Genomic DNA, 22,401 nt, shown 5'->3' on the forward strand with positions numbered 1-22,401 from the left:
TGATTGAATTGATCCTAGGTTCTTGGGAATATTCTTGTGTTTGCATAAAACAATTTCAATTGTCTATCTCACTGGTCAATTGAAAAAAGAGCGAATTCAACTGCATTTATATGGCCCCATGTGCTTATCAAAGGTAAGCAGGTGAGCTACTCACGTTCGAGCGATGACAATTGATGTTTCTATTGACAACGTGCGTCTGGTGTTGCAAAATTTCTTGGGAAGCAATATAACTTCAGGTGATCGTCGGCCAAAATATCAAAGGATTCTAATTAGGATAGATAAAAAAAAAAAAAAAAAAAATGTGTCTCAAGAGCAACATTTAACTCACAATCAGAGAGATGTTCTTAACAATAATCAATGGCAGCTGGTTCCATTGAGTTCCTGAGCACCACGAATTATCAGACATTTTCTCCAGGGACTTACACCTTTTTTCGGGTATTTCTTATTTGCCCCAACATAAAAGAAAATAATTAATATACACTTCAATACCAGGAGAGAGAGAGAGAGACTAAAACAGTCATAATGTGGTGGAAGAAGAAGCAGCAGCCGCCGCCGCCGCTGCCGCCAGTTGCACAATTGCCAGAACATGGATGCAACTCAGCATAAAATCATACTTGGCCACTTCAATACCATGACCGGGTTATCATTTATCAGTTAGATTGATACAAGGGGCCATGACCACGGACCAATCTCACATTTAGAATTTCCACAAACTAGCGAAAGAACAGCTTTTTTTTTTTCAAGAAATTAACCAATGCCGCCGTTTGTTCACAACAGATACAAAATGTCCATGGATAATTTACTTTATTTCCATGCTATTTCAGCTTCCGTTTACACTATGCAGTGAAGGTATAATGCGATTATTGACCCGACCTTCATTCAATCTCAATCTGTTGAGGGGCATCTTCTTCTGCTTCTTTGGATCCTTCTGCATCAAGCTCCTCCTGAGAAATCCCTGAAGCTTCCACCGTTCTGGTAACCCACTCCCTTAGTGGATCTTCATTCAGATCGAGCCTCAGAATACCCGCAAACATCCCACCCATGAAAGCAACCGGTTCCTGAACAGATATAGGTTATAAATAGATGGTGGCAATTGAATTTGAATCTTTATGGAGGAGCATAGAGCATTCTTGCTGACTTAGGAGTCAACTGTCGTAAGCGCTAAAGCTGCAACGGGTACAAATTGCAATACAATTTTCCCTTCAAATTCGTGACTTACAACAATCAAGATCTTTTTGGCACATCATAAGATAGACATATAGAAGCTTGTTTGACTTAAATTTGGTTACTCATAAGCATCTGGTGAAATTACACAGTCAAGGATTAATTGGATCAGTATGGTAATGAAGCCTAAACATATGGCTCTTGTCCCGGACTCTCATTCTCATTCGGCAGAGAGAACTACTAGGGTCCTAGAGTCCCAGGAGTGATACTTTTAAGAGTTTGAAACTCTCTAACGTATATTTTTCATGATCTACCTTAAGACAAATAAGCTTGAGGCCCTTCTATGCACACTTCATAAAATTCCATGATCTGATCAAGTTTCCCCTTTTCCTCTTGATTTTAATAATGACAAATCCACTTTATCTATTAGACTCATTACTTTCACAAGTAGACTTTACTAGCTCATAACCTCTAACTAGTAGAACCCATAAGACATGCCAGATCTCACAACCCCTTTTTCCTTCTTACTTGTTTCTTGAAGCTTACAACCACAAACAGTAAGCCTTGGGAACTCTATACACGAATCATTGCCTAAAGAAATTCTTACCAGCCTGCGCCAATGATAGATGGTCTGACCATGAAAATTTAACTATGACAACCCTCTATCTGAGCTTTTATTCTTTGCATTCTATTGCTTCTATATCAGGATGATGAAGCAGGAACAGTAAGCCTGCTCCCCCCTATCTCAGGCTACCCAATATACAAATGATTGAAACAACTTGCAAAGAAAAGTCCCATCTCAGAGGAACCCCTCCCTTCAAATGATTCTGAAGCCTCAAATAAGTAGTTATTAATGTGTTTCCGCAACACACACACATCAACAAGTCCCAATCCAACAAGTGTTAATTTTCAACCTTTCTTTAAGCTCTTGCAGATGCAGCAATTCAGTTTAAGTCGGGTTAATGTTTTGGCAATGCCCAAAAATGCACCTCGTCTAGAAATAGCAGATCAATCTTTTGAACTTGTTTGGCGGAAAAAAGCAAATCTTGGAAGAGGCAAGATGTTTGGCATGCTAATAGCTCTTATAGGAAACCCCAGAAAATCATCAAAACTTCTGCACCTACAGAGAAGGCTCTCAAGAAAAATCAAACACCCCATTTTCAAATCCTTTAAGTTAGAGCCCCTTGATTCCTCTTAACCATGTCTAATCTCATATATGCTACCAAGTTCTAGACCATGCAGCTTCAATGTTGGCACATCATCCAGTTAGCTCAACAAAAACAATTGCCGCTTAAATCCTAAAGCTCTCTAATTGTCCATCCCAAGACCCAATAGCAACCGCCAAGCATTAGGCAACAGCGCAAGAATCAAGTTAATCAAGGAGTACCTTGAGAGCTTCTTTAATGATGCGCTCTTCCGTGGGATTGAAGAAAAACGCCCGGACTCCGTTCCCACGGTAGTCACCGAGCCTTCTGCCGAAGACCCTCTTCTCCGTACTGAAAAATAGAGACCGCGACGGCGGGTTGAGTCTCCTACGGTCCCCCAAATCGGGTTTCCTTAACTTCTGCTGCTGACGAATCCAAGAATCGATTAGAACGAACAGCGCGCACGAGAGTCACGAATTGTGCTCAGAGAGAGAGAGAGAGAGAGAGAGAGAGATGGACGACGAACCGGTGCAAACGTAGGAGGGTTGAAGAGAAGAGACATGTTCGAGCGCGCTGCGGCGTCGGAGCTGCTTCTCGAAACGGCGGTCGCGGCGGAGGACGGACGGACGGACTGAGAATCCGGAGTGTTCGCCGGAGAAGAAGATGCGCGTCGCTGTCGGGCTCGGGGTGGGGCTCGAGCCTGCTTTAAGTTGATAGAATTTCGTGGGTAATTTGATTGCTTCCTTAAAAAATGGCAAGGCATGCATTTTTTGTGATTTCCATGATATTAGAATTTCTTTGTCTCTTACAGAGCATATAAATTAATGTATCTAGAGATTTAGGGGTAGCTATTTACATTTCAATACAGCCGATACATAATTCATTAACTCAAAAAAAAAAAAAAAGTTCCTCGCCAAGCCGATTGGTAGGTCATAGGTGAGCTTGAATTCAAAAATAAACTGTCAATAAGAATGATGGTCTTTTCTTTTTAATGAGAAAAGAGGAACGATGCACAAAACTGTTGAGACTTTTTTAAAATAAATTGGTATGCTGCATTAATTTTCAGCAAATTTTATGGATGACTTTTCTCCCTCACAATTTGTCTGGACAAAAAATGAACACCCTCCCTCCTCGTACGACAAGACGGCAGCGAGCTACCGACGGGCCGGGCCGAACCCAACGGAAGAGGCCCGAGGAGGGCGGTTCGGTTCGGACAGTTCGGGCTTCCAACGGGCCTTCTCCTGCAACCTCCTCGTATCACCGCCGATCGCTGTAAAATCTAGAAGATTCATTGGTAGCCTGAGGCTTCCTTCCCTTCCGTGTTCTTCCAGCTCTCGAAAATTCCCCCCAGCTCTCTCTCTCTCTCTCTCTCGCTCGCTCGCTCCCTCTGCCCTGCAGATTTCGCTTTGATTTCGATCGCTCGGGTGTTGCTGTCGCTGTCGTCGGCGGTGGAGCGACTAGGGTTGTTCGGTGGGGGTCCCGCGGGTGCTCGCCGTTTCTGCCGCGAAATTTATGGCCGGAAGGGAAGTCCGCGAGTACACCAACCTCAGCGATCCCAAAGGTAGGATCTTCGAGTTCTTCGTGTCGATTTCTCTCCCTCTCTCTCTCTCTCTGGTTTGGTTTGTGGAGATTCGTGGGGGCTGAAATGGGATTCTGGGTCGTGTCGTGATTTGCGGAACAGATAAGAAATGGGGGAAGGGGAAGGACAAAATAGACGACGAGGACATCACGTTCCAGCGCATGGTCGCCAAGGTTAGCCCCATCCATCTCCCGCCCCACCCTGTCTCCTGTCTCTTCTGAACCTGATCGAGCTTGAGTCTTGTTTGGTGCGTGTGTTGCATGGTAGCGCCTGGCCTCCATGGTGCTTGGAACGGGTAGATTATATCAATGGTTCAATTTGGGTTAGCTTTTCTGGTGGGATAATGTTCTTAGGATGTTACTTAAAATATAGATGACGATGGGATTAAATGAAAGAAAAGTTCCCGTGGACTGAAGTGTGTTGTGCCCGAGAAGCTGCACATTGGGATTGTGTCCTAGGCTAGGAACTTGGGTTCCTCTGTTCATATGTTCTGGACTAAGACGGGTCTGCAGAAATTTTACGTGATTGTCGTTTTACAGTGATCATGCCTGTGGCATTGATGTAAGAATACGTGCATCAGCTCTTGGTTAATTTTGTTCTAGAACATGGAAATGTACTAGTTAGTGTAATTTACGGTTCGGGCACTGACTTGATAGATTATAAAGACTGTTTTTTAGTTAGCGGGTCGAGAACAGGAGTCTGTTTCGCCATATAATTTTACTTCAGTCCCGATCTCCATTAAGCATTTGCATTAGGATGGTTTTCTGATAACATGCCCGGGCAGGGATCTTGGCCTTTACCGGGTGGCTGATACAAGCAGATGCAAGAGGTTGCTGGAGAACGTGGAGGTTACCTTCATGGACGAGGAGGTAGGCATAGTTGTAGACAAACTTTCGCTGCGGTGCACCCAGTGAAGTGATGGGAAAGCTCATTCCTGGGTTTTTTCACAGTTTTATCTCTTTCCTTTTTCTTTCTGCCTTTACTTTCTAGAACTTTGTTTGGGCTTCATTGTGCAGCCCTGGACAGTGATGATCTGCTATATCTCAAGGAACAAATGGAAGCTGAGGAGGATGCAGAACGCCTTCTACGCCGCACTGAAAAACGAGCATTTGCTGCATTTAAAATATCCTTCAATGTTTGGGTTCTCTTTTGTTTTTGGGTGAAAGTTTGATGCATTTATGATGGAGCATTGAGATTGGTGAGGTCAATATTGTGAAGATGATGCTTTTTTTTAGGTTTACATTGCATTTGAAGGAGTGTACTTCACTGTCGATATTGGCTAACAAGATTAGTCTAGTTTTTATGCAAATATGGTAATAGTGCAATGAAAATTTCCATACTTGTGCTCTTTGGGATTGGACTTTGTATGAGGCTTTCATGGGATATTGTGCATGATTCTACCTAGGTGTTCTGGGGTTTTTATGTTTTTGGCTCTTCTTTGGTGGCCGGTCATTGTAGTTTAATGTAAAGGCAATCTAGCTGTGTGATCTCAGTTTTATAGTTACAAAGTCATATTTGCTGGAACAAAGTATACGTATTGGGTTAATTGTTTCTTCTGGCATGCGCATTGAAAATTTTGTTTGGGATCTCTTTATTGTATTGTTATGATTAGGTTGCCACCTAAGTGATCTTGATTGGTTGAACAGAGAACTGATGGTCAACTTTGTTGATGTTAGAAGCCTTGATTGGGATAGTTTTTTGACATTGATGCATGAATTCTTGGCTTTAAAATGTGTCCAAATGTTTCTCTGTCATTGTTCTGATAACGTATAGATGTAGAGGTCATTAAAAGAGGAAGAATGGGAGCCCTGTCACAGTGCTTTCATCGAGTTTTTTACTTAATTGAAGGACACAGAGCTGCGAGTTTAGCAGATTCATCTCCTGCATCCGTGCCTTTGCCTCTTCGTGTTGAACCAAAGCCAAAGAGTGGGATCAGGTATTGTCTCTTTTCAGTGCACGTGCAAGGTTGGAATGTTCAGGTTTCTTCCTCTTCTTAACAGTTTTAACTGACCATCTATTGCAGGCAGCAAGTTCTCCTCAAGAAAGTTGTCGAAATCAAGCCTAAGCGGCAAAAGGTTTCTAGCCCACCAAATGCGAATCAGGCAACCACCATATACAATGATCATGTGACTTCCGAATCGAAGGCTGACCAGGTGAAGAAGCATCCCATGCCAACAGAAGCAGAGGATAAAACTGAATCGGAAAATCCTGTAAAAAGCTTGCTGGGCATAGCATATGAAAGTTCTGACGACGAGGAATGATCGAAGAATGAAGAGTGGATGCATATGTGCAGTTCTGCATGCTCAGTTTTGATGTTTACTCGAAGTAGGAAATGTAGTACAAGACATCGAATTTGGTTCGAGTGTATCGTTTGGCACTAATATATTACATTGCTTTGAAAGCTTACCAAATTTCCTCGGTCTGCCTCCTGGTGCAAATGTCTTAGAAAGAGTATAGAAAGACTTTTTGTGATCGATTCATTATAGAAACTTGAAATTGCCAATCTGACGCGTGTTTTGACAGCATTTCTCTTTACGATGAGAGGACCGGGATTTCGTTTAAGTTCAACTCACTTTCGTTTTCGATGATAATTTCTTCTACGGATCCAAGTCTAACTAAGTTTTTCGCAAGAATGGGACGATGTCCTTTCAAAAGCTCATGATCCAGTTGTAATTTCGGAGCTCGGCTTTGGAGATTTGGTTAGTAAAGAAATGAGATCCCAGGCATGAATCTCTGCTTTAACTTCATGAATTCCAATAGTGGCTCAGAGAAATGTGCGCGTCAATGCGAGAATACAATGCTTGAAGTTGAAATGAAAGTCACTTATTCCAATACAAAACATGCATTAACTGGTACACAATATTACTGCAATCTAACTTAGTATCGTCTTCCTTCTTCTTTTTCCCTATCACAGAACCCAAAAACTCTCAACATTATTATTCCACCAGCAACCGTACATATATATTCCCTATTAATGGCTTTATCTCTACCGGCGGCAGACTACTCCACGTCCATTGCTGAACCTGCTGGTGCACTCCATTGCGTTTGCCGACTCCAATGCCAACGGCTTCGCCTCTGCAGACAACGTGGCCTCTGGGTTGAAGATGCAGTACTGACAGTCCGTGGACACGAGAGAGGACGTTCTGTACTTCTTCTCACCTCCCATGATCGGCATCGCGACTCCTCTCTTCACCGGGTTCTGGAAATCGGGCCTGTAGGTCTGCCCCAGCACGCCCTCCAGCTGCTCCGAGAGATCGAAGAACCTGAACTGCACCTCCAAGTGCGCAAAGCAGTCGTCCGCGGGAATTTGATAATTGTGGATCCTGTCATCTTCCTTGGTGATGGGCACTACGGTCACGGAAAGTTCCAGGACGCCAGGAAGAGTTACAGTGATGGCATTGTGGTTAGCAGTCCGCTCCACTGAGAGAGGGCTATTCGGAGCCGACCAGCTCGAGAGGTGACCGTCAGCGATGTGGATCAGCTGGTCGTCGTAGGTGAAAGCGAGCTGGTCAACTTTGTTGTCCCAGTGGGCGACCTTTTTGGCGGAGAGAGTGAAGGTGTGGCGGTTGAACCTCAGGCCTAGGGCTTGGATCCATGTGTTGTCGCGCTTCCTTCCCTCAGGGCGGCGGCCGATGAATCGGGCATTGATTTGGAGGTTCTGGTCAGAGACGAGAGCGAAGTGGCTGTTGGTCTCTCCATGGAAGTAGAAGACTATACCGTCGCCTCCAATGAATCTTGGGTCGCCGCATGCAGAGCCTACTCCATTGCAGTTGGCTGTGCGGTCTGCAATTATAACACCAGCAATGGTTCAAATGGTGTAATCATGTTGCATTACTACCTAGTGCACTAGAATTTTTTTCAGATTATTCATTATAATTCAAGAAGATCTTCGACTGCATATATAATATATCTGCATGAATCATTCAATGCTATGAACGGGCCTCTTAAAGAGAAGTCTATACAGCTTCTCTGCTTGGAAATGCAAGTTGAGAGAGAGAGAGAGAGAGAGAGAGAGAGAGATTTGAGAGACATACTCTTGCAAGTGGCTTCACATTTTGGGGTGTTGCAGTCAATGACACAGGCCTTGGCAGTTGGGTCAGCAGGCTTGAAGGATGGGCACTGCTGTGGGCAGGTGATGTTCTGGGCAAAGCACTTGGTGAACGGGTCATTGCATTGGACCGACTGGGGTGGGAACACCTTCCCGGCCACGGCTGAGGGTGGAGGCGGGGCTGGCCCGGCCAGCGGTGGGGATGGCGAGGGGTTGCCATAGAGGTCAGCGTTGCTGAGGGCAATGGAACTCAACAACAAGAGAAGCGTCATGAACATTGGAGTACTATGGGCTTCCATGACTAACCTAGACAGTGTTTCTTGGCAACACTAAGGGTTAGTGGAAGGCCTGAAGAAACTTGCTTGGCTATGCCACTTATTTATAGAGAGGGGAAAGAGAGATAGATGTTAGGGTTTGAAATATTGAAAGGAGAAAAAATAATGTCATAAATGAAGTAAGCTGGAAAATCTTGGATCTGTTGAATCGAATTGAATTGGAAGTAGCAACCGGGGTTCGAAATTCCATCCGCATTGACTCTCGAGGATGGAAATCGGCATACGATGTCTTATCTCAAGTACACACAGCTCTTCGCCCTCGAGCAGTACAACCCCCCATGTGCAGTCATGAGGATTTTGCATGTGTAATTAACTTATTATTATCTGCTTATTAACTGCACAGGACGAGCCAGAAGACCAAGAAGAGCGTGCTTAGCCCCAGTCAACTTTAAGGATAATATAAAATACGGAAATGAGAAGACGGGCCAAGGACGGTGCTATTTCGCACCGTGTGCTGTCAACCCTGTGATTCATTTCATCTCAGCAAGTCCAAACACACGTAAAAATATACATACGGTAGCTGAGTCGTTCAGAATACATGGGTCAACTGCTACATGAAGGAGGGTCTTCGTAGAAGATGCATGGATGAAGACGTGGGTTGTGATCTGTGAAGCTAGAGAAGCTCAGTTGATTGGCTCATTGTACGTAGAATCAACGTAAAGGATCGACCGAAAAGGGGCTGAAATTTCTTGTTCAAAATCTTGTATTCTACCGTTCGGGTGTAGAACAGCATCGTTTCTTTGAGTTTTGTGTCGAGAAGGCAGCATCTAGTGCTCTCTTGATTTGCGGTGCACGCAATTTGGTTGCGTAATGATCTTTCTTGAAACATGTAAGTTGAACTCAATTTTTTCAGCTGAAATGGTAAGCTATCCCAAATATGAGATTAAATTTACTTCCATGAGGTGACTTTAGTGACTAAAGGATATTCATAAAAGTTTAAACTGATAGGTGGAGGGAGATCACATCAATATAAGAAAAATTTAAGATCCGTTATCAAGCAAAATGGAACAAGATTTCAATAATATCAAGGCAATGTAGCGGTGCTGTTAAACTATTGATCCAATTTCTAGAAACTTCAAGATTGATATTAACTAGAAAAGTCAAGAAAAATCCTTAAGAAAATCTAGCTTAGGTGGCAAAAGAAAAGTGTAGAAGGTAGAAATCTCTAAAAGAAGAATGGATAAACTACAATCTAGAATTTCTTAAAAGAAGCCTAAGTGGACAATATTCCACATAAATCTAGAATGTTGTATTTAATCCCTATAAATAGGAAAGAGCGGGAGCGTAGCAAACCAACAAATGTAAGCAAGCTTCCCTTTGTACTATAATCAATAATAAAAAAGTTCTTTTTTTTTGTTCCCTTGTACTCTCTTCTAACACTCCATTGCACACACATTAACACACGCTTCTGCAAACATCGACGGTGGTATCAGAGCCACGTTTTTGGTTGGTATTGGGTGTTTGTCCTACCTACCCATTCCTAAAACCACCCTTTCCAAATACCCAATAACTAAACCATGACCAACTCTACCTCATCCTCATTTCCCATCCCCATTTTTGATGGGAACAACTATGATTTTTGGAGCATAAAAATGACTACATTCTTGATGACTCAAGACTTGTGGGACATCGTGGAAAAATGTTGTGAGGCTCCGCAAGAAGGTGCAAGTGTTTCAAAGAATCAACTACAAAAGGATGCAAGGACACTATACTTTATCCAGCAAGCACTCTCAGAAACCGTATTTCCAAGAATAATTGGAGCAAGGACTGCAAAAGGGGCTTGAGAAATACTACGAGAAGAGTTTCAAGGATTGGAAAAGATACGCACTATTCGCCTTCAAATTCTGAGAAGAGATTTTGAGATTTCTAAAATGAAAAATTATGAGACCGTACAAGAATATTATGGAAAATTAAAGGAACTAGTTAATCAAATGAGAGCCTATGGAGATGGGATAACTGATCAAAGGGTTGTTGAGAAAATATTGGTGTCACTTACCAAAAAATACAACTCCATAGTTACAACTATTGAAGGAACTAAGGACTTGACGACCCTATCAGTGAGTGAATTAATAGGTTCTCTAGAAGCACACGAGAAAAGACTAATGGCACAAGATGAAGATTCAGTTAAAAATGCCTTTCAGTCTAAAGTAAATATACGGTCTCATCAATCTAAAAATGATGGAAGGAGCTCATGGAAAAATAAAAAAGGAGGAGAAACTATAAAAAAGGAAAATTATCCACCTTGTGGTATTTGCAAGAAAATAAATCATTTGTAGAAGGATTGTTGGTTAAAAATAAAAAACAATACCGTTTTTGTAAAAGATATGGCCACGCAGAAAAAGATTGTCGCTCGAAAACAAATAATCGAGCAAACTATGTAGAAAAAAAGAAAGTGAAGAGAATACATTATATGCAAGCCAAGCGGCAAATGATAATAAAAATGAAACATGGTACATTGATAGTGGGTGTAGCAATCACATGACGGGGAACGAATCTATATTCACTGATATTGATAAGTCGGTGAAATCGCAAGTAAAGTTGGGCAATGGTGCATTAGTGATGTCAAAGGAAAATGCACCATTACCGTAGAAACAAATAAAGGCCCAAAATATATACATAATGTATATCTAGTCCCTCGTCTTGCACAAAATCTTTTGAGTGTGGGCCAAATGATACAAAATGGGTATTCTCTATATTTTAATAGAGATGCCTGCATTATCTATGATAAAATATAAAAATGTCATTGCCTTTGTTAAGATGAAAAATAACAATTTTCCTATTCGATGGAAATATGTCAAAGATATAGCCATGAAAGCTCAACTTGATGATTCATGGCTATGACATCGAAGATTTGGCCACTTCAACTTTGCTGGGCTAAAAACTCTCCATCGGAAAAAATATGATGAGAGATTTTCCAGCCATTACAGAAATTTCAGATGTTTGTGAAGGCTGTCTTCTTGGAAAACAACAGAGACAGTCCTTCATATCTAGAGGTGCATGGAGAGCTAAGAAGCCATTGGAACTTGTCCACACGAACCTGTGCGGTTTGATGAGGACACCTACACCCAGTTAAAATAAATATTTCAACCTATTCATTGACGATTACACAAGAATGACGTTGGTATACTTTCTTCGAGAAAGATTAGAGGTTTTCTCTATCTTCAGAAAATTCAAGAGCCACGTCAAGAATCAAAGTGGCCAAAGAATCAAAGTCCTAAGGAGTGACAAAAGCACATAATACAATTCAAAGGAGTTTAATAAATTCTGTGAAGATGAAGGAGTCCATCATCAACTGACTGTTGGCTACGCTTCGGAGCAAAATGGAGTAGCAGAAAGGAAGAATAGAACCTTCATGGAGATGGCGAGGTCCATGCTAAAGGAGAAAGGCCTTCCCAACACTTTTTGGGCAGAAGCAGTTTATACTGCAGTATACCTGTTAAATAGGTGTCCAACTAAAGCAGTCCAAAATAAAACTCCAGTCGAAGCATGGAGTGGACAGAAGGAGTAAGCTAGATGAAAAGACAGAAAAGGGAATATTCCTTGGCTACAGTGACCAATCAAAAGGCTATCGGGTTTACAACTTAAGAACTAAAAAGCTTATGATTAGTCGAGACGTCAAGTTTGTGAAAATGCTGCCTGGAATTGGGAGAGTGAGAAGATCGAGAAGAAGTATATCACCTTGCCAAACATACCACCTACTCAAGAGGAGTCAACATCACAAGAAGAAGGAGAAGTACCGAATTCCACCACTCACGACATAACTCCACCAAGCTCTCCAAGGTGACGCAAGAAGAATCTACTCTAGAGTCTCCAGTACTAAGGGTAAAAGCCCTAAGAAGAATTTACGACACATGCAACTTTGCTATTTTGGAACCAGAAAACTACGAACAAGCATCCAAAGAAGAAGTCTGGATAAAAGCCATGGAGGAAGAGATCAAGATGATCGAGAAAAATGAAACTTGGGAGCTTGTCGATCGACCCAAAGACAAAGAGATCATTGGCGTCAAGTGGGTTTACAAGACGAAGCTCAACGCGGATGGATCAATCCAGAAGCATAAAGCAAGGCTTGTGGTGAAAGGATACTTGCAACAACCAGGTATCGACTATATTGAAACTTTTGCCCCCGTTGCTCGCCTCGATACTATTCGAACACTTATAGCCCTAGTAGCACAAAAAGAATGGAAGATCCATCAATTAGATGTGAAGTCGGCATTCTTAAATGGATATCTTCAAGAAGAAATATACATAGAACATCCACAAGGTTTTATACTCAAAGGCCTAGAAGAAAAAGTTCTCAAACTCAAGAAAGCCTTGTATGGGTTAAAACAAGCACCACGTGCGTGGTATAGTAGAATCGATGAGTACTTCATCAAGCAAGGATTCAGGAGGAGTATGAGTGAGCCGACACTCTACATCATGACCCAAGGTAAGTCCGACACTTTCATTGTCTCTCTATATGTAGATGATCTCATATATACAGGAAATAATGAGACAATGATCCAAGAATTCAAAAAAGAAATGATGAAGACTTTTGAGATGACGGACTTGGGCTTGATGCATTACTTCCTTGGCATCGAGATTGACCAAAACGAAGGAGTGTTTATCTTGCAGAAAAAAAATATATCGAGAACCTCTTAAAGAAATTCAAGATGAACTATTGCAAAGCAATTTCAACTCCGCTCATGACAAATGAGAAACTATTGAAAGAAGATGGAGCAAAAAAGACTGATGCCTCCCTCTACAGAAGTTTGATTAGCAGTCTGCTATATCTCACTGCTACACAACCGGATATTATGTATGCGACAAGTTTACTATCACGATTCATGCAAAGTCCGAGACAAATTCACTTTGGAGCTGCCAAGAGAATTCATAGATTATGGCATTCGATATCGCCTAAGTATAGACGCCAAGCTCATTGGCTACACCGATAGCGGCGGGCGGGTTCGGTTGATGATAGGAGAAGTACTCTTGGCTATGCCTTCACCGGGTTCTGCAATATTCTTATGGGCATAAAAAAAAAAAAAAAGACTCAATGGCACAGTCTACTGCAGAAGCTGAATACATTGCAGCTGCAATGATCGCCAATCAAACAATATGGCTTCAAAGAATTCTAGAACACATTGGAGAAGCACGAGATGGAAGCAACTCCGATACTTTGCGACAATAAGTCCGCAATCGCTATATCAAAGAATCCAGTATTTCATAGAAGAACCAAACATATCGACATCAAATATCACTTCATACGAGAGGAGCAAAATAATGAAGAGATCGAGCTGAAATATTGCAAAACCGAGGAACAAGTGGCGGACATCTTTACTAAAGCACTACCACTAGCCAAGTTTGAGACATTGCGGAAGAAGCTTGGTGTAACATGAAATTTAATCAAGGAGGAGTGTTAAACTATTGATCCAATTTCTAGAAATTTCAAGATTGATATTAGCTAGAAAAGTCAAGAAAAATCCTTAAGAAAATCTAGCTTAGGTGGCAAAAGAAAAGTGTAGAAGGTAGAAATCTCTAGAAGAAGAATGGATAAACTACAATCTAGAATTTCCTAGAAGAAGTCTAAGTGGACAACATTCCACATAAATCTAGAATGTTGTATTTAGTCCCTATAAATAGGAAAGAGAGGGGAGCGTAGCAAACCAACAAATGTAAGCAAGCTCCTTCCCTTCCCTTTGTACTATAATCAATAATAAAAAAGTTCTTTTTTTGTTTCCTTGTACTCTCTTCTAACACTCTCTTGTACACACATTAACACACGCTTCCGCAAACACCAACAGGTGCGATCTCAGTTTCTTGTTATAGTTAGACGTATCTGCTGGAACAAAGTATACATATTGGGTTAATTGTTTCTTTTGGCATGCGCATTGAAAATTATGTTTAGGATCTCTTTATTGTCTTATTATGATTAAGTTGCCACCTAAGTGATCTTGATTGGGAGAACAGAGAACTGATGGTCAACTTTGTTGATGTTTGAAGCCTTGATTGGGATAGTTTTTGACATTGATGCGCGAATTCTTGGCTTTAAAATGTGTCAAAATGTTTCTCTGTCATTGTTTTGATAACATATAGATGTAGAGGTCATTAAAAGAGGTAGAATGGAGGCCCTGTCACAGTGCTTTCATTGAGTTTTTTACTTAATTGAAGGACACAGAGCTGCAAGTTTAGCAGATTCATCTCCTGCATCCGTGCCTTTGCCTCTTTGTGTCGAGCCAAAACCAAAGAGTGGGATCAGGTATTGTCTCTTTTCAGTGCACGTGCAAGGTTGGAATTTTAGGTTTTTTCCTCCTCTTAACAGTTCTAACTGTCCATCTAACGCAGGCAGCAAGTTCTCCTCAAGAAAGTTGTGGAAATCAAGCCTAAGAGGCAAAAGGTTTCTAGCCCACCAAATGCGAATCAAGCAACCACCATATACAATAATCATGTGACTTCCGAATTGAAGGCTGACCAGGTGAAGAAGCATCCCACGCCAACAGAAGCAGAGGATAAAATTGAATCGGAAAATCCTGTAAAAAGCTTGCTGGGCATAGCATATGAAAGTTCTGACAACGAGGAAGGATCGAAGAATGAAGAGTGGATGCATATGTGCAGTTCTGCATGCTCAGTTTTGATGTTTACTTGAAGTAGGAAATGTAGTACAAGACATCGAATTGGCACTAAATTATTACATTGCCTTGAAAGCTTACCAAATTTCCTCGCTCTGCCTCCTGGTGCAAATGTCTTAAAAAGAGTATTAAAGACTTTTGTGATCGATTCATTGTAGAAACTTGAAATTGCCAATCTGACGCGTATTTTGACAGCATTTCTCTTTACGATGAGAGGACCGGGATTTGGTCTAAGTTCAACTCACTTTCGTTTTCAATAATAATTTCTTACTTCTACGGATCCAAGTCTAATTAAGTTTTTGCAAGAATGGGACGATGTCCTTTCAAAAGCTCATGATCCAGCTGTAATTTCGGAGCTCGGCTTTGGAGATTTGGTTAGTAAAGAAATGAGATCCCAGGCATGAATCTCTGCTTTAACTTCAAGAATTCCAATAGTGGCTCAGAGAAATGTGCGCGTCAATGCGAGAATACAATGCTTGAAGTTGAAATGAAAGTCACTTATTCCAATACAAAACATGCATTAACTGGTACACAATATTACTGCAATCTAACTTAGTATCGTCTTCCTTCTTCTTTTTCCCTATCACAGAACCCAAAAACTCTCAACATTATTATTCCACCAGCAACCGTACATATATATTCCCTATTAATGGCTTTATCTCTACCGGCGGCAGACTACTCCACGTCCATTGCTGAACCTGCTGGTGCACTCCATTGCGTTTGCCGACTCAATGCCAACGGCTTCGCCTCTGCAGACAACGTGGCCTCTGGGTTGAAGATGCAGTACTGACAGTCCGTGGACACGAGAGAGGACGTTCTGTACTTCTTCTCACCTCCCATGATCGGCATCGCGACTCCTCTCTTCACCGGGTTCTGGAAATCGGGCCTGTAGGTCTGCCCCAGCACGCCCTCCAGCTGCTCCGAGAGATCGAAGAACCTGAACTGCACCTCCAAGTGCGCAAAGCAGTCGTCCGCGGGAATTTGATAATTGTGGATCCTGTCATCTTCCTTGGTGATGGGCACTACGGTCACGGAAAGTTCCAGGACGCCAGGAAGAGTTACAGTGATGGCATTGTGGTTAGCAGTCCGCTCCACTGAGAGAGGGCTATTCGGAGCCGACCAGCTCGAGAGGTGGCCGTCAGCGATGTGGACCAGCTGGTCGTCGTAGGTGAAAGCGAGCTGGTCAACTTTGTTGTCCCAGTGGGCGACCTTTTTGGCGGAGAGAGTGAAGGTGTGGCGGTTGAACCTCAGGCCTAGGGCTTGGATCCATGTGTTGTCGCGCTTCCTTCCCTCAGGGCGGCGGCCAATGAATCGGGCATTGATTTGAAGGTTCTGGTCAGAGACAAGAGCGAAGTGGCTGTTGGTCTCTCCATGGAAGTAGAAGACTATACCGTCGCCTCCAATGAATCTTGGGTCGCCGCATGCAGAGCCTACTCCATTGCAGTTGGCTGTGCGGTCTGCAATTATAACACCAGCAATGGTTCAAATGGCGTAATCATGTTGCATTACTACCTAGTGCACTATAATTTTTTTCAGATTATTCATTATTATTCAAGAAGATCTTCGACTGCATATATAATATATCTGCATGAATCATTCAATGCTATGAACGGGCCTCTTAAGGAGAAGTCTATACAGCGTCTCTGCATGGAAATGCAAGTTGAGAGAGAGAGAGAGAGAGAGTTTTGAGAGACATACTCTTGCAAGTGGCTTCACATTTGGGGGTGTTGCAGTCAATGACACAGGCCTTGGCAGTTGGGTCAGCAGGCTTGAAGGCTGGGCACTGCTGGGGGCAGGTGATGTTCTGGGCAAAGCACTTGGTGAACGGGTCATTGCATTGGACCGACTGGGGCGGGAACACCTTCCCGGCCACAGCTGAGGGTGGAGGCGGGGCTGGCCCGGCCAGTGGCGGAGGCGGCGAGGGGTTGCCATAGAGGTCAGCGTTGCTGAGGGCAATGGAGCTCAACAACAAGAGAAGGGTCATGAACATTGGAGTACTATGGGCTTCCATGACTAACCTAGACAGTGTTTCTTGGCAACACTAAGGGTTAGTGGAAGGCCTGAAGAAACTTGCTTGTCTATGCCACTTATTTATAGAGAGGGGAAAGAGAGGTCGAAGTTAGGGTTTGACATATCGAAAGGAGAAAAAATAATGTCATAAATGAAGTAAGCTGGAAAATCTTGGATCTGTTGAATTGAATTGAATTGGAAGTAGCAACCGGGGTTCGAAATTCCATCCGCATTGACTATCGAGGATGGAAATCGGCATACAATGTCTTATCTCAAGTACACACAGCTCTTCACTCTCGAGCAGTACAACCCCCCATGTGCAGTCATGAGGATTTTGCATGTGTAATTAACTTATTATTATCTGCTTATTAACTGCACAGGACGAACCAGAAGACCAGGAAGAGCGTGCTTAGCCCCAGTCAACTTTAAGGATAATATTAAATCCGGAAATGAGAAGACGGGCCGAGGACGGTGCTCTTTCGCACCGTGTGCTGTCAACCCTGTGATTCATTTCATCTCAGTAAGTCCAAACACACGTAAAAATATACATACGGTAGCTGAGTCGTGCAGAATACATGGGTCAACTGCTACATGAAGGAGGGTCTTCGTACAAGATACATGGATGAAGACGTGGGTTGTGATCTGTGAAGCTAGAGAAGCTCAGTTGATTGGCTCATGGTACGTAGAATCAACGTAAAGGATCGACCGAAAAGGGGCTGAAATTTCTTGTTCTAAACCTTGTATTCTACGGTTCGGGTGTAGAACACCATCGTTTCTTTTACTTTTGTGTCAAGAAGGCAGTATCTAGTGCTCTCTTGATTTGCGGTGCACGCAATTTGGTTGCGTAATGATCTTTCTTGAAATTTGTGAGTGGAACTCAGATTTTTCAGCCGACATGGTAAGCTTAGCCAACGCTATTCCAGAGTAGAAAAATACAAGAATTAAATTAATTCCACGAGGTGATGCGTGTGTATATCAAATACATATTGTCAGAAAGTTCAATCCAAAAGTTTAAGCTAATAGATGGAGAGAGACCATATACATTTAAAACTCGTTGTCAAGCGATATGAGACAATATTTCAATATTCTCACATGCTGGCCAAATTATGAGTGGCTCATGAAGTGGAAAATGACAAATGAAGGGTGGACATGCATTTGCAAATGGATGATACTGGTTCTGATACTATATTAAAAAGTCTAATTAAAAAATTTAAGCTTTTAAAATAATTAACAATAACCTCACAAAATCTCACATACATAATATAGATTCGCCTTACTACTCCATCAATGTAAACAACTCCATACTTGACTTTAGGTCCCATCTTACTCAAATTAAGAGGTAATCGGATATTTTGTCGGTATGCAAGTGGTCTTAAGCGGTGAAAGATCAATTTATAAAGTGGTGACATGTCGTTGTTGATGTGATTTAGATTTTCTGGATTGAGTGATTTCCCGAAGATACTTCCCAATAACGTCCATGGCAAATTTCTAACCAAGAACGACCAAGTGGAAAATCAATAATTCAACAACGGGTAGAGAAACACGAACGATTTCACGCTGTAATCACCGGACCACAAACTGAACAGATCTAGCATTCGGCTTCTTTCTTTCGAGTTCGTGTTTTACCTAAGGCATTCGACTTGGAATCCAATAGTCGGAGTTTTATTTCTGCCTTGGGAAACTCGGAGCTAAGTCGGTGGCCACGGCGGTGGATTATTGTGCTAGTTCCCCTCTATGTAGCCAGCTAGTTAGGTTTGCGCTCCCGGAGTAGCAAAGGAAACTTGCCATCTACAAGTTGAAGTTAAAAAGGGAATTTACCTGAGCACACTCCCAAATCTCTAATGGCATCTCCAAAGTAACTAGTGCAGTTTACACTTTGACTTTAGCGTCGATGAAGACTAGAGATAGTAATTATGTATTGCGTCTAATACTGCAGATGCCCCTAAAATAGAATCCCACCGTCATGTCATGTGGAAAAAACTATTGTATAAGATGGTCATTAATTACGATTGTCTGCACGTTGAATCCAAGTGGGAGTTGGAGCGTTGAACACGGAATTGAATGCTAAACATATTGTAAATCCCAAATCGCTCCATCCGAAGTCAGATCTCCAGAGTCAAATTCGCCCCGAGGAAGATGAAGGTACATAGTTTTGAGGTAATCGAGATGATATTATTCTTATTTTCTTACACTGGTTTCTAAGTGGAGTCCTCCACGTTCAAGAGTAAAATAGCGTGCAAGAGAAGGAAATTTTGTCTGCGATCGGAGCTCGGCCAGTTCGTTCCCCAGTCCATACCCAAAAAAAGAAAGAAGTTATAAGATTGAAATTTGTTTCTTCTTAGTGAAATACCATTGAGATCACATGTGGGGATTAGCTATCTGGGGGTTTCGATTGTCCGCTGACCATTGGAGATGCCGAATGGATTCATCTGATCTTATAGTCCTGGTAATGTGTGTTAGGGCTTTTGAATTTGATAGTCGATTATGGGTATAGCGATACTGTAACGATCCGATTTGATGAGAGCATAGAGTGGTCATTAGGGCCAAAGAGAGCTTAGATAAGGAGTGGCTTCTAAATGGCTTTTAAGATGACGAATAGGGTAGGAATGAATGAATTATGCTCCGAAAAAGGGTAGAGTAATTGTAAAATGTATATGTAAAAACTGAAATTAATTTATGGAGATGCCTTTTGATATAACGGTAAACTTTTCTTTGAAATTCTAAAGTTAAGCGAGCCTAAGCTATAGCACTATTAGGATGATAAAATTGTAAGGTTTGGTATGGGATGGGCCAAAATGTAAAGTACAAGAGTTATCTTTGGTAGTGTTTCAATAGATGAACCTAATATATGCATCAAAGTTGAATGAGAACCATCTAAAAAAGTGGGTCATCTATAGGTCCTACTGGATTTGACAGTTCAGATTCATTTAGCTTATACAATATGATTATGCAATACAAGCCCCATCTCATCTCCATTAAGCAAAAGGGTGAATGACACAATGTCTGAAGTATGAACGACAAATCGATCAAATTCCTGGACAGAGGAGTAGAATCCTTGTTCCAAATTGATGATAGATCGGTGCAATCAGGTGAAACCAATCTATCATTCTCAATGCTGTGGCCAGTCATAAGGAATTTCTCCACTCCAAGGTCTCAAAAATCTACAAAGTCATATGATAATGGGGCACGACCTCACACCAAGGAGGTCTAGAACCGGATCACCAACCAAGTACACATGGGGTGTAATGAGTAACGACCCAAATATTCAAAATCAACGTTTAGTTTGTAACATACCAAACATAAGATGGGCCGTCAGCGACCTTTCGGTTTCCTGATGATACTACTGGTGACTGCCCATTAGATAGGTCGTCAACCACATTTCTGCATCAGCAAGAATCACAAATAGTACTAAGTTTTCTCTAGACAGATCATTGACCAACCTATACGATTAGGACGAAATAAAAAGCACGAAACTCTGATGTAGCGCATGTATTATGTCATAGAAACGATACACTGCAAAGCCTGGTAAGCAAACCCTCTGACCGGCTTGCTCATCTGACAGTGTTGGCACATGATCACTTAATTACAGGCTTAAGGCGATAAGCTCTCAGCTTGGACAAGTCCAGATTGGAATCAAGTTCCTCATCTAGTTCTCCGACAATGCTTCTGTGAAAACAGAACATGGAATATTCCGATAAAAATATTTTCATGAACAGAATTTACTTTGAGGCAGACATAGAGCTAAAGTAAAGTAAAAAGAAAAACGGAGATGGAAAAAAATCGAAATGCGGCAATTTCCTTTCTTCTGCTTTCTGTTGTATCTGATAGAAGAACAAAGGGAAAAGAAAAAGAGAAAAGGGCTTGAACTGAGATGGACTTCGCTGCACACCTTCCTGCAATGAGCCAGAATGTTATTCATGTTAAGGCTCCGTTTAATGGAAGCCTTAGGAGATCAGATATCATATTATCAAAACTGCGACACAGGAAACATGGATCATAGACAAACCTTTGTGGAGTAAACACGCTCATGACGTTCATCAAGAATAATATGTGCTGCCAGGTCAAAGCCCTTTCAGATCCCCTCAAGAGATTTAAACATTGTAGTTATCATCAACTCTAGGATAATAGAAGTAGAAATATTAAAGGCCAAACGTACCACAATGTTACATCCCTCATTTGTAATGACTGATATTGTTTCTGCGCACAGGAAAGAACTGTCATAAGAGCAAAACAGAGAAAAATATTGTCGCCTCGAGAAATTGAGTGGAAAACGCATAGGTAGAGCAGATATCCCTGTTAACATTAGGCATTTAGCTTCGACAGAGCAAAATTTAACATCCTATGGTGTAAAGTAACAAGAAAGGACAGGCTTGAAACACAAGCCTGCCTCCAAAAATTGCCGACCCCACCATAAGCCGGACAGCTATGAACAATGCAAGTTCACGGTTGGAGATAAACAGAAAAGTGCTGCATATGTCTGTACGATTTTCATATAGTAGCCAGTTAATCTTCGACAAGCATATTGCTATTACTTTTCTTGCATAGCATTTACACATCCTAAGCTATGTTAAATGCGTAGCGAAATGTTAATCTAAGCATATGAGAGCAAAAGGAATGAAAGCCTCCTTTCATTTCCTCAATGGTGAAGCAAGACCATTCTCATGGATCGTCATCCTAAGCCTACTTCAATGGCCCGTTTTACGCTTCAACTCGCATCACTTTGGGTTTCTTCTCCTCCCATGTGATATCTTAAAGAAAATTAAGCAAGAAACTGAAGACGGTAGTCAAGAGACGTACAATTTATAAGAGAATCAAGTCGTGGGCCAGTTGACATGTCACAGCTCCGAAAGCTAGTAAAGCCCTTCTGTAGGTCTGGTCTAAACATTATTGTCTGTACAAAATGAATCCGAAGAAATAAGCCGCCAAGTGCTGAAAACCTATCCACTGACTGATTGAAAGCAACACAATGGTGCTTGTAAGCAACGTAGTAGTGAAACATGCAAAACATCCTAGTCAACATTTTGAAGGATCCAAAAGCAGAGTAATAGAAAATTAACTCAGTTGCACAAACATATGAGAGCGTGAAATCCACAGAAACCTCTATTCCATATGAAGGAGGACTTATTTTTCTACTTTTTGGTGATCCATTAGTCCTGTGAATGATGATAACCCAGATCTTTGGTCATTGCCACAGTCAATGATTTTTTTATGAGAGAGAGAGAGATTCTGAGAAATTCACTAGGTAGTTATGTGCAATATCATGAGAAGGGTAGCTAAAAAACAAAATGTAGAGTAATACAGAAATTTGCAGCCAGTCCCATTGTAGAGTAAATGATGCTCGGAGAAGACTAGGACAGTGAGGTTAATACATCTCAATTTCCTATAGAAAGGTGTCTTTTGAATGAGAAGGGTAGCTAAAAAACAAAATATTTATCATCATTGCTGAGATCAAACAGCATCCACAGCCTCTCCAGCTCATAGAGCCGAAACAGTTCGGAAAACATCTTGGAATTAA

At 41.7% G+C, this 22,401-nt stretch overlaps 5 protein-coding genes and 1 pseudogene across 7 annotated transcripts; 2 read left to right on the plus strand and 4 right to left on the minus strand.

The window, feature by feature from the left end:
- Positions 1–597: 597 nt before the first annotated feature.
- LOC104456439 (UPF0426 protein At1g28150, chloroplastic) lies at positions 598–3,046 on the minus strand. 3 transcript variants are annotated; one of them, XM_039303348.1, is made up of 3 exons: positions 2,836–3,046; positions 2,552–2,728; positions 598–1,058 (listed from the first exon to the last, which is right to left on the minus strand). In XM_039303348.1, exons 1-3 carry the CDS (start codon positions 2,869–2,871, stop codon positions 876–878), a joined length of 396 nt encoding a protein of 131 aa, XP_039159282.1. In that variant the 5' UTR covers positions 2,872–3,046; the 3' UTR covers positions 598–875. The 3 variants fall into 3 exon arrangements, with proteins under 3 accessions (XP_039159282.1, XP_010069537.1, XP_010069538.1); XM_010071235.3 differs by having other exon boundaries at positions 2,552–2,734; XM_010071236.3 differs by having other exon boundaries at positions 2,552–2,731; positions 2,836–3,040.
- A 559-nt stretch (positions 3,047–3,605) lies between these two features.
- LOC104421860 lies at positions 3,606–6,413 on the plus strand. Its single transcript, XM_039303998.1, has 6 exons — positions 3,606–3,870; positions 3,991–4,061; positions 4,709–4,757; positions 4,905–5,011; positions 5,742–5,824; positions 5,912–6,413. Exons 1-6 carry the CDS (start codon positions 3,822–3,824, stop codon positions 6,147–6,149), a joined length of 597 nt encoding a protein of 198 aa, XP_039159932.1. The 5' UTR covers positions 3,606–3,821; the 3' UTR covers positions 6,150–6,413.
- A 276-nt stretch (positions 6,414–6,689) lies between these two features.
- On the minus strand, positions 6,690–8,271 carry LOC104456440. The gene is made up of 2 exons (XM_010071237.2): positions 7,923–8,271; positions 6,690–7,671 (listed from the first exon to the last, which is right to left on the minus strand). The coding sequence occupies exons 1-2, from the start codon at positions 8,233–8,235 to the stop codon at positions 6,875–6,877; spliced, it is 1,110 nt and encodes a 369-aa protein (XP_010069539.2). The 5' UTR covers positions 8,236–8,271; the 3' UTR covers positions 6,690–6,874.
- Positions 8,272–13,406: 5,135 nt separating this feature from the next.
- Positions 13,407–14,999, plus strand: LOC120289129. Its single transcript, XM_039303660.1, has 3 exons — positions 13,407–13,635; positions 14,419–14,506; positions 14,593–14,999. Exons 1-3 carry the CDS (start codon positions 13,407–13,409, stop codon positions 14,891–14,893), a joined length of 618 nt encoding a protein of 205 aa, XP_039159594.1. The 3' UTR covers positions 14,894–14,999.
- Positions 15,000–15,551: 552 nt separating this feature from the next.
- LOC120289130 lies at positions 15,552–16,936 on the minus strand. Its single transcript, XM_039303661.1, has 2 exons — positions 16,575–16,936; positions 15,552–16,333 (listed from the first exon to the last, which is right to left on the minus strand). Exons 1-2 carry the CDS (start codon positions 16,885–16,887, stop codon positions 15,552–15,554), a joined length of 1,095 nt encoding a protein of 364 aa, XP_039159595.1. The 5' UTR covers positions 16,888–16,936.
- Positions 16,937–20,461: 3,525 nt separating this feature from the next.
- LOC120289131 lies at positions 20,462–21,720 on the minus strand (annotated as a pseudogene).
- Between the last annotated feature and the right edge of the window lie 681 nt (positions 21,721–22,401).

The sequence above is a fragment of the Eucalyptus grandis genome, chromosome 10, assembly GCF_016545825.1.
Source record: "Eucalyptus grandis isolate ANBG69807.140 chromosome 10, ASM1654582v1, whole genome shotgun sequence".
NCBI lineage: Eukaryota > Viridiplantae > Streptophyta > Magnoliopsida > Myrtales > Myrtaceae > Eucalyptus > Eucalyptus grandis.

Excerpts from the sequence above, each read along its gene's own strand:
- LOC104456439 (XM_010071235.3), bottom strand. The coding sequence starts at position 2,871 with ATGTCTCTTCTCTTCAACCCTCCTACGTTTGCACCG. Across the intron at positions 2,735-2,835 it reads ACCCTCCTACGTTTGCACCG|CAGCAGAAGTTAAGGAAACC; the intron begins GTTCGTCGTCCA and ends TGGATTCGTCAG. Across the intron at positions 1,059-2,551 it reads TCATTAAAGAAGCTCTCAAG|GAACCGGTTGCTTTCATGGG; the intron begins GTACTCCTTGAT and ends ATATCTGTTCAG.
- LOC120289129 (XM_039303660.1), top strand. The coding sequence starts at position 13,407 with ATGGAAGCAACTCCGATACTTTGCGACAATAAGTCCGCAATCGCTATA. Across the intron at positions 13,636-14,418 it reads GACATTGCGGAAGAAGCTTG|GACACAGAGCTGCAAGTTTA; the intron begins GTGTAACATGAA and ends ACTTAATTGAAG. Across the intron at positions 14,507-14,592 it reads AAACCAAAGAGTGGGATCAG|GCAGCAAGTTCTCCTCAAGA; the intron begins GTATTGTCTCTT and ends CATCTAACGCAG.
- LOC104456440 (XM_010071237.2), bottom strand. The coding sequence starts at position 8,235 with ATGGAAGCCCATAGTACTCCAATGTTCATGACGCTTCTCTTGTTGTTG. Across the intron at positions 7,672-7,922 it reads ATGTGAAGCCACTTGCAAGA|ACCGCACAGCCAACTGCAAT; the intron begins GTATGTCTCTCA and ends TTATAATTGCAG.
- LOC104421860 (XM_039303998.1), top strand. The coding sequence starts at position 3,822 with ATGGCCGGAAGGGAAGTCCGCGAGTACACCAACCTCAGCGATCCCAAA. Across the intron at positions 4,758-4,904 it reads TTACCTTCATGGACGAGGAG|CCCTGGACAGTGATGATCTG; the intron begins GTAGGCATAGTT and ends TTCATTGTGCAG. Across the intron at positions 5,012-5,741 it reads GAGCATTTGCTGCATTTAAA|AGAGCTGCGAGTTTAGCAGA; the intron begins ATATCCTTCAAT and ends ATTGAAGGACAC.
- LOC120289130 (XM_039303661.1), bottom strand. The coding sequence starts at position 16,887 with ATGGAAGCCCATAGTACTCCAATGTTCATGACCCTTCTCTTGTTGTTG. Across the intron at positions 16,334-16,574 it reads ATGTGAAGCCACTTGCAAGA|ACCGCACAGCCAACTGCAAT; the intron begins GTATGTCTCTCA and ends TTATAATTGCAG.